This window comes from Phoenix dactylifera, chromosome 16 (assembly GCF_009389715.1).
Source record: "Phoenix dactylifera cultivar Barhee BC4 chromosome 16, palm_55x_up_171113_PBpolish2nd_filt_p, whole genome shotgun sequence".
NCBI lineage: Eukaryota > Viridiplantae > Streptophyta > Magnoliopsida > Arecales > Arecaceae > Phoenix > Phoenix dactylifera.
In genome coordinates, this window is record NC_052407.1 from 13,057,348 (window position 1) to 13,067,663 (window position 10,316).

At 48.3% G+C, this 10,316-nt stretch overlaps 1 protein-coding gene across 1 annotated transcript; it reads right to left on the minus strand.

Moving 5' to 3' along the window:
- Window positions 1-1,102: 1,102 nt before the first annotated feature.
- On the minus strand, window positions 1,103-5,566 carry LOC103723050. The gene is made up of 3 exons (XM_008813844.4): window positions 5,179-5,566; window positions 1,804-2,937; window positions 1,103-1,629 (listed from the first exon to the last, which is right to left on the minus strand). The coding sequence occupies exons 1-3, from the start codon at window positions 5,326-5,328 to the stop codon at window positions 1,495-1,497; spliced, it is 1,419 nt and encodes a 472-aa protein (XP_008812066.1). The 5' UTR covers window positions 5,329-5,566; the 3' UTR covers window positions 1,103-1,494.
- Window positions 5,567-10,316: the final 4,750 nt, after the last annotated feature.

Here is a 10,316-nt window from a genome sequence, read left to right on the forward strand (position 1 = left end):
GTGGAACTAAACACACGCCCGCACGGGTCCTCACATCAAGCTTTCTGAAATGGCCTATATGCAAGTGCAAGACGCCTTGTTAGACGGTTTGCTGCTTCCAGCATGCTTGAGATGAGCCTTACCAAGATCATAAATCTTCATCTTTGTCATGACACTGTTCCCGATGCAGAGGTCGACAGAGTTACTTCTGGCTGCCTTATTTATATGTTGCGATGACCTGAATCTTCGTGGTGATGATTTCGTGGTCAAATGAAACAACGTTATGTAATGCTGGTTTAAGGTGAAATTTGCTTCCCTTTTGTGCTGTTTTGGCCTGAAAATCTGTCTTAATCAAAGCTCATTGGTGACTTTCTTGTATTAAGTTCCATTGAAACTTTTAGCTATTCTGATAATGAATCTTATCCCAACGCCGCTCAGCATTGTCAAATAATGGGTTATGTTGTGCGACTCTGCCATCCAAATTGCATATGCATACACATGGCATGTTAGTGGCTTTTGCTGCTTTTGCGGCTTCTTTCATCCATTGGTACCTGCAGGAAATGGTAGCTTGTCTATCTTTCCTCTCTGTTTTCTTACTTTTTTGAGGAGTTGAAGGTCTTTACTGGTGCTGACTAGGCTAGTAATCCCACCATTGGATTCTACAACTATTTTCAGCATCTTCTTGGAAGAGGTTAGCAGGTTAATATCTCATTTAAACTACATAATTTGATACTGTGCAATGGTATTTGCTTTCTCCATTGCACAAGGGTATTGTGCAGATTGCTAGTAAGTTTTTCCAATAAGACATCAAGAATCATTCCCACTTGATGTTATCCTGGCACTGCGTCACTCGTTACATCCAGTTTATCAAAAACCTCAGGCACTGTCTCATAGAACCCATAGCATCCTCCTTATTCAGCAAAATCTGAACACTGGATGCACCTCGCAGCAATTTTTTTCAGACAGCAAATTCTGAGTCTTTGATATATCGGGATTATAATGAAATTCTGTTGATTATTTATGACATAACTTGGTCATATTTTCCCAATGTGCAGATATCTGCTCACAGTTCACCGAGCAGCATTGCACTGATGAGCTAGACTCAACTCCCTGATCCAAAAAGTACTTAAATTCAGCGATTCATTGTATGCTGTTTCTATTTTTTCCCTATCTTTTTATATGCACGGAAACTTCATATCATATCCTATATGAATTAGTTTGCACAGTCGTAGGATTTGGGGGGTCAATTTAGAACAAACTGCTCACCGTTGTTTCTCGAGGATACCTGGTAACTTCATACAAGTAGAAAGTAAAAAAAATATTCATCAACGTCTTTAAGTTGATAAACTTGACAAGCAGAAGTGCTGCTGCAATCTGTATCCTTGGGGGCGGATGCTGAGTTGCGCGAATCAGCAGCAGCCAGCTGGTTGCAGGAAACGATCGATGTGCTTGATGAGCTGTGGCCATGGCGCATGGCTGGAACTGTACACGGTGACCTCAAAATCCGTTTTGAGTTCAGTCCAGAGAGGATTGCAGCTCCCCTATTCGATTAGGTATCAGCGAACCCAGACGGCTGTTCTGTGGGTTCTCTGCGTATGCTACATGATACGCTGCCACGCATGCCTGAGGCCAGGCCATGGCAATCCGAATCTGTCATTCAACATCAGAACCATGCTTAGTATTTGAATTCTTAGATGAAAACATTATATGAACATGATCATCAATTCCGTAAAAGTAGATTGATTCAACACTAGGAAGAAGAAATTAAAGGTCAAAAAAAAAATGCAATATATAGGGAGGATGCAGCCTTATTATTAGTGTTACCATGAAATAGCCGATGATGAAGGCATACAGCGTAATCCCCGTCACGTAGCTGCTCTCGACCGCCAGCGCCCAGCAACCCGCCACCAGCGCCGCCGCCGCACCTCCGGCGACCCCGCACAAGAAGCAGAACGATCCGGTGAGGTCGCGGTCGATGAGCCGCCGCATCCCCTGCTTCACGAACATCTCCCACGTTTCGGTCGACGCCCTCCCGAAGCCTTTGTCATGGGCCCCCACATGCACCAGCCCCCACCGGTTTCCCCACGCCACCAGCCGGTCCGCCACTCCCATGTAGCAGCTGGTGCACGAGAAGAGGAACTCGTCCGAGTCCCCTGCCACCAGGCCCATCGCCCGCGCCGAGCCCCTCACCGCCCCGACCACCGGCGCCACCGCCGCCCCCAGGCAGACGCCCCCGAGCCACCGCGCCCCGGTGGCTCCCCGGAACGCCTCCTCGGCGCCGCGGGCGAGCTTCATGTAGGCCACCCGCGCCACCGCGACGTGAACCAGGTATCTCATCACCTGCATGCTCCACCAGAGGCTCAAAAGCAGCATTAGCACGTAAAGCGGGCCGAATCTCGAGGCTCTGTCGGCCGCGACACCGCCGACGCCGAGGATCCAGAATGAGGAGTACGCGAGGCCCGTGAGGAGCATGGCGGCGATGTACTTGGCGATGGCGACGGAGGGTTGGACGGCAGGGGTTGCGGCGGAGAGGATCTGGTATGCATGGGGGAGTCGCGGCGTGACCCAGCAGGCGTAGAGGGACTGGATGAGAGCAAGAGCGAGGGCGAGCGCCGCGCAAGCCAGGCTGGAGCCGGTGCCGTTGGCGAGGAGGAGCATGGCAACGGCGCAAGTGAGGAAGGGGGAGAGCCAGAGGGAGGCCTTGAGGGCTTTGGAAGGGTGGCGGAGGGTGAGGAGGAGCCATAGGAGGGCGGTGAGGGCGGAGGATGCGCTGGAGGTGAAGAGGGGGACGTACCAGTAGATGGGATGGAATGCGGGCGCCCGATCCATGAAGCCACGGACGGAGAGGAAGGTGATAAGGATGGCAAGGGCAAGGAGGTGTGTCAAGAAGAGGATCATGGCGAGCTTGCCGGTGAAATTGGCATTTGCTGCTCCTTGATTCACTCTGGCTCTGTCAACCTGCAAGCAAGGAGAAAGAGAGAGACGAAATTGTTTTAGAACTTGGAGTCAAATAGCCTGGCAGAATGCAAGCAATCTAAGCTAGCGAGCAGCCCGAAGAGCTACATATTTTTTCTTTTATTTTTTTTATTTGATAAAAAATGATAATTCATATAGCTCTAACGTGAGTGTATCCCATCAGATCAAAAAAAAGTAAAGAGTATAAGGTAGAGAGTATGTCTCCTACGGATGTCCAAATGTTCTTTCTAGAGTACCGAGCAACAAATGAGGTGATCTAGTCTGTTGCGTTATTCGCCTCTCGGAATACATGTAAATCCTGAAAATAGCTCAACTCCTGAGCCAGTCTGTGAGTATTATAGATAAGAGGGTCACCATCACCATATCTGTCCACCTCCCGAACCCAGTCGATCACTATGGAGGGGTCCCCCTCGAGGCATACACGCTTAGCACCAAGTACCCGCCTCGCATAGGAGATACCCTTCCAAGTTGTCCGCAGCTCAGCTCCAATTGCAGTGAGTCCAGGCGTGCAGCGACCATCCGTTACTATCATCCTACCTTGATGATTTTTGATCACAAATCCAACACCTCCAGACGTCCTATCCACCGACATACTACCATCGAAGTTCACTTTGAGATGACCAAAGGGTGGGAGCACCCGAGGAATAAGGGTGAACCTGGGTGCTGAAACAGCGGAAAGAGTACCTCAGATGTTCCTGGCCATTCCAGAAGAGAACATAACGGCAGCCTCGGTGACCTCCCTCACATGAAGCATAGCTCTGTTCACCACCATCCTCGGAGATAACCTCTTATCCTTAAATAGGCCGACATTCCTATCCAACCATATATAATAAGCCAAATATACTCATAGGATCTCTGCTTTAACAGTACTAGGACTCTGCATGGAGACTCTCAGCCGATAAATCAAATTCTGTGCCGACACGACTAAGTGGGGCAGAAGATCAGATGACCTACTCTATATCTCTCTGCCTCTAGGGTACCATAAGAGGATATGGTCAATGATCTCCTCGATATCCGTGCATACATCACAACACCGAGTGATCCTCACCCCTTGCCGGCTAACAGCTCCTAGTCGGTAAGAACTATATTTTTCTTAGAGGCGCTCCGTACTCAAAAACAAAAAAATTAAAAGGGACACCATGTGGGATGGTTGCTTTGTTTTGGGCTCATGTCTAACTTTGACCCTTGTTTTGTACTAAAGATGGGATCCACTACTTTTCAGAACAAGTTGGGCCTTTTTCAGATCGCGTCGCCACTTGGGCTGCTAGTACTGGAATTTCATTCCATATTTTGTTCGGCCCTTTGTAGCGACCCATGACTGACCTAGTTAGAGTTGGGCTTTAGGTTGGGACAACCAACACAATGGTCCTCTGACTTAGACCTAAACGCAGTCTTATTTAAACATTAGGAAAGAAATGAAAAATCTGTAACAGGACTAGAGATATCTGTGAGAGTTGTTAATGTTGGTATGTCTCGCTTTCACAAGCCTATTCTTTATTCAAATATGCTTTACAAAATATATGCATGGGTATGCTTGAGGATTTAAATAACATAAAGAGCTTAATCACATCACATCATGGGCTGGAAGTAGAACCAAGAAAGACAAACCCATCTGACCCCTGGAAGAAATTAGGGTCTGATACATGATGTAAGGCAAGCAACAAGCTCCATTGAAGGACGCTTCAGCGTATGCTGACAAAATTCTTGAATGTGTTTGAGTGCAAGACACCGAGATGCATTGAATTAAACCAGAGGGGAAAATAAAACTAGATTTTGTTCAGAGCATGCACCGTGTGAACAGAAGAGAATTGCAACGACCGTGCCATGTTGGTGGGTCCATGAAAATTTAGAAACAGTCCACCTACCGTTTGGGAGGGGTGGAGAGACTCTCCAATGGGTCTTTTTCTTTTCTTCAGGAAGGAACAAAGAAAGAAGATGATGGAGGAGCAGCCCAACCACCTTCATTTCTCTAATGGGCATTCTTTTACCCCGAAAACTAGTCCATTGATAAACAGCTAGCTGAATTCGGAGATATATATAATTGGACGAGGTTGAAATTAAAATTTTACGACGGATGATTGTTCAAGAAAAGGGGGGTCAGCTCAGACACAGGACTTCAAGAACAGAAGACGAAAGAATGAAACGAAGAATTCAAGGAGAAAACAAGATACGGGGTGGCAGATGGAGAAGAGAAGTACTATATCGTTGTTCTTCTTCTCTCACCTGGGTGGCGGTGGGCGCTATCTGATTGATTCTTGTAGCGAAGGCCGCCGTGGTGGTGTCGCTTCTACCATCCTCTCGATGCTGCCGCCGTTCTCCGATGGGGATGCGGACGCTGTCGTTGTGGGTGTTGTTGTGACCCTGCTTCGCCATTCTTTTCCGAGTAGATCTCTCTTTGCTCTTCTCCCTCTTCCTTTTATTCTTCTCTCTATTCCTCCTCTCTCTTGGCTCTTCTTCTTTTCTCGCTTTCGCTTCTCTTCTCTTTCTCTTTTGCTTTCTCTTTCTCTTTCCTGTTTCCTAATTCCAAAGAAGATTAAGTTGCAAGAAGAGTGACGGCCGGCGAGGAACGAAAGGGAAGAAATAAAGAAAGCAAGAACGAACCCGATCCTTTCATCTCGTCTCGAGACCGGAGGTGGCACTTGAAACAAACTGCTCTCCGTCGGGCGAGGATCTGGTCACCCTCAGTCAAGTTACCGCAGGAACAGCCCTCGGAACTTCCCTCATCAACCGAATTCGCTTTTTGTTATTTTCTGGATGGACGAAGGAAGAAATGTGACACCGGGGGGTGGGCATAACTGGGCGATGACGGAGCGTGGTGACGCGGGAGAAAGGGACAGGTCAGCGTGAGATGGACAAGGTCATCCCCGAGAGTCGCCGTTTTGGGTTTTTAAATATCCCGGGAAACGCGTAAGTCGGTCGTAGGAAAGTACCCTTGCGATGGATTAGAGGCGTTCCTGCTCCCATTCGTTCGCTCACTCCTCTCCTGTTTCGTTGTAATTTGGTGCAGGGTCGTTTTCCACTCGCTGTGGCTGGAAGGCGTGCGGAGTTTGAACAGGGATAACCCTGCAAATCTTGGATTTGGGACGCACCAAGTTTTGCTCGTGAGTCGAGCCAGGATGGCTGGTAATCTCAGCGCATCGTCAAAGAAGCAATAGGTGAGAGCAACGTGGGGCTCGTAACAAGATTGAGCAGTGGAAGCCAACTCAATTATATGACTATTGAGTGAGCGTAAGCGGAATGAGTGGCTGGTGAAAGGTTGACATCTCTGGTCGCGACTGCCCCAACGTTAATTTGACGGAGATGCAGCATCAATAAGCCCCAATAATTGTCTCATGGTCAATCCGGATTATTGATATGCAATGATGCTTAATTAGTATATTGCTCCCAACTAGGCCTTCCTCTGCAATTATTTAGATATGAAGTCCATGAATTATTGAGTTCTTTGTTGGGATAACGATCACTAAACTCACCTATCTGGGATGCTCTTACCCTAGCTAGTATAACTTTATCCGAATCTATTTTATTCTTGTCTCCGATTGGACTCTTATCTTTACATCAATCTATTGAGATAATGATCTGGGGTATTCAGACATGAGAACGAGTGATGGGCTTCCATATCCAGCCCCAGATCGCGAGGGGTGTATAGTTTTTTTTTCCCTGCGTGAAAGGAGCGCCCGCTCTTCCACCTCACCTACAGCAAACAGCAAAACATGACGGCCATTAGCGATGCACGTATTGCAGATTGGCGGAAAAAAAAGAACCCTTCCTTGCCGATGTATGATTAGACTGGACTATGGACTAAGACAAAACTTAATTTAAGCTGAAAATTCGCCTTATCTTTCCTTGTACAATTATTATTGTTGTTGCCACTTGTCAGGGGAAAAACCCTAAGTCATATATCCACAGAGGCGCTCGGCCGAAGAGCGCCGACCGGAAAGCCGCTCGGCCAAAGGATGCCGACCAGGAAGGCGCTCGACTAGAGGGCATCGACCAGAGCGCGCGCCAAGAGGTGCCCCACCCAAAGCTGCTCGGTTAGAAAGTGCCGACCAAAGACAGCGCCAAGGCGCTCTGCTAGAAGGTGCTCGCCTAAAGGGCGCCGACCAGGAGTACTTGAAGCAACCCCGCCACAGGGCGCCCCATTGGGCGACCAGCTCGGCTCGGCACTCTTGCCGAGCCGATGCCTTAACCAAATGTTCAACCTCCGCCTAAAGTCCAAGGGACTGACAACTCCTACGGCTTGCGACCTGCCACTATCTCCAAGCCATCAAGGCATAAGATCTTCGCAGGTATTCGGCACGACCTGCCATTAATGCACGAGACTCTCTCAAGCCTCCGATGCACTCAGTCATTTAATGAACACGGCCCAAGACGATCTCCGGATCACTGAACCATCAGAGCGCATGGCTCTACCTGACCGCCGGTTCATTCGGTAATAAATGCACTTACCATCCACAGACCCCAGGCCCGCTACGGCCGGCGGTTCAACCACTCCAACAGGTCCGATCGACCGTGACAACTCCCTGATTCCGGTCTGATTCGGCCCTGTTCTCCACTATGCCATAAATGGGCCAAATCGTGCCCAATTATCACAGACAGGGACAAATCCCCCGGTTACCTCCCAGGTAACGTAATCCCCTCCTATAAAAGGGAAGCTGGGAGAACCAAGGGGGGGGGGAACAAACAAAAAAACGGAAACAGATCCCCGGGACTGAACCCGCCGGGAAGCGTAGACACAATTGAGGACATCATCCTCTTCGTCTTCTTTATCTTATCCAAATGTTCTTGCTGTCTTCTCCATATACTCTCTTCCCTGCTCTCTCCACATACTTGCCCCCTCTGACTTAGGCATCGGAGGGCCGGCGCCGGGGAGCCCGGCCACCGGTTTTCCTTGCAGGACCTGCACACCCCCCCGCAGCGGAGGACGCAGCCGGCCGGTGCACCGCCGTCCGCCCCCTGTAGCAGCGGAGCTCCTCCTTCCCCGGCTTCGCGGCGGCCCCCGGGTCCAATTTCCAGCAACACCACTAAAAACTGATCTAATGATGAGCACCGATGGATCTACACGGGAGGAAGAAGTGCTGAATTGTACACAGAAAGAAAACAAAAGGTTGCTCGAGTTGAGTCGATCGGGGGTCCTCCGATGGAAGAAAGGGCTTAGGGGGCAGCAAAGAAATAAGAATTGAAAAGGAGAGTAAATTGTATTTTATTGTATTGTATATGGTGTGCACCTAGTACATTAAGTGTCCTTTTATAGGTAAGGAATTTTGGTCTGTTGGTGTTGGACGCGAGTCCTAATTCGAGCGAAAGTCAAACTACTGGTCTCCCCTCTTGAGGAAAACTTTGTTCACCTGAGGAAAGTTCTCTCTTTTTTTCTTCTTCTTTGGATATACTGTGTGTTAGCTCATGATAGGAGGTTGGATTTGGGCCACATCATATGCCCCATACTTCCGTGCCTGAGCTATTCATCCAGCTTGGGCTAAAGAAGTAGATAGATTGGCCAATAGTAGGTTCAGATCTGACTCACTCGATCATGGCTATTTAAGGTCATAGCTCTCTTTTTTAGCGCATAGAAATTTTTGGTGGAGATTTCAGATTTTTGGCGAGCTATTTGGGTAGATTTTTTTGAAATTAGAAAGGACTGACGCTTCATATATGCAAGGTGGCCAATGATTCAATTTGTGCATATGCTCAATAGCCAATGATGACATGATGCATGGCATTTCGTCAAGCGGGGAATCTAATTGGATGCAGTTTTCTGACTAATTTGAGCCATTGAAAGCTCTATATAAGGAAGGCTAGAATCAATGCCTTCACCTCATTCGTAAGAGTCTTGAGTTCTATTCAAGCCGTCCGACTTAAATCTCATTCTCTCTGCTTAGTTCATCCTTGTTAGCTCTTCAAATATGCATTCGTTTCTCCAACCTTACTTTCTTTGCTCTTAGCGCGTAAGCTATGCATGTCTAACCCTTCCACTAGTTAGACCTCTTCCTCTAACTCTTCCAGCTCTCATAGTTGCCTTGGTTGTAAAAGCATAGAATTTTGTCAGAGATTTCAAACTCTGGAGCTGTCACCATATCAGGTCCCAGCAACATTAATGCAACATGCCGGCTTACACTTTCACATTAAAGAAGTAAGTCGCCATGTGCCGGTGGACTTGCACAAGCATTGAGAAACTCCAAATTTTGTTGAATCCTATCCTTTTGGTTCTTTGTTGTCTGCCACATGGTGAAGATGTGTATATGGACATGCATTGTCGGCACGTGCATACATGTTCGGCATTTAGCACGAATCAGGAAGTTCTGATAATTATTCTTGATCTATAAATGTTCCGACACTCTTATATGACCTCCTTTTACTCCGGTATCGGTCATATTGGCGTATCGTTAACTAATAAAGATAAACATTTGCCTTTTCTTTTTGTGATTCATGAGGGCAGTGGCGAGTTTAACGTGAATCAGATATTGTTGGCTTTTGGTGCAGTTCACTTGCCCAATGCACATAGCAAGGCAATGCGCTAGGACCAAATAGTGTCGGCTTGAGTTACGGCCTCTAGGAAGAATGCTGGATGATAAATACCGTTGGCGCTAGAATGCCAGGTGAAGGTTGAGGTCGGTAAGTAAGTAATGAGGTCAAATGGCGAGGTGGGTTCCACTACTCCGAGCTAGTGTGCTAACTGAGGCTGACGAACGGAATATTGGATGCTGACTAGTGAGATGTTGGTGACTGTTGCTGGAAATTGGACCCGGAGGCCGCTGCGAAACCAGGGGGGAGGAGATCCGCTGCCGGAACAGCGGACGGCGGTGCGCCGGCTTGGCCGCGTCTTCCTGTGGAGTGGCCGTCTGTCCTGCAAAAAAGCCGGTGGCCGGGCTTTCCGGCGCCGGCCCTCCGATGCCTAAGTCAGAGGGGGCTAATATATGGAGAGAGCAAAGAAGAGAAAATGTTCTGTTCTTTCGTGTCTGTGCTGTTTACTTGTTTTTCATCCTCCTCCCTTTCTTTTTCCCCCCAGGCTCCCTTTTATAGAAGGATATGTTACCTAGGAGGTGACAGGGGAATTTGTCCTCTTTTGTGATAATTGGGCACGATTTGGCTCATTAATGGTGTAGTGGAGAATAAGGCCGGATCAGACCGGAGTCAGGGAGTTGTCGCGGTTGATCGGACCCGTTGGAGTGGTTGAACCGTCGGCCGTAGTGGGCCTGGGGTTCGTAGATGGTAAGTGCATTTATTACCGAGCGAACCGGCGATCAGGGAGAGCCATACGCTTTGATGGTTCAGTGATCCGGAGATCGTCTTGAGCCGTGTTCATTAAATGACTGAGTGCATCGGAGACTTGAGGGGGTCTCATGCATTAATGATAGGTCGTGCCA

Excerpts from the sequence above, each read along its gene's own strand:
- LOC103723050 (XM_008813844.4), bottom strand. The coding sequence starts at position 5,328 with ATGGCGAAGCAGGGTCACAACAACACCCACAACGACAGCGTCCGCATC. Across the intron at positions 2,938-5,178 it reads TAGCGCCCACCGCCACCCAG|GTTGACAGAGCCAGAGTGAA; the intron begins GTGAGAGAAGAA and ends CCTTGCTTGCAG. Across the intron at positions 1,630-1,803 it reads TCATCATCGGCTATTTCATG|ATTCGGATTGCCATGGCCTG; the intron begins GTAACACTAATA and ends GTTGAATGACAG.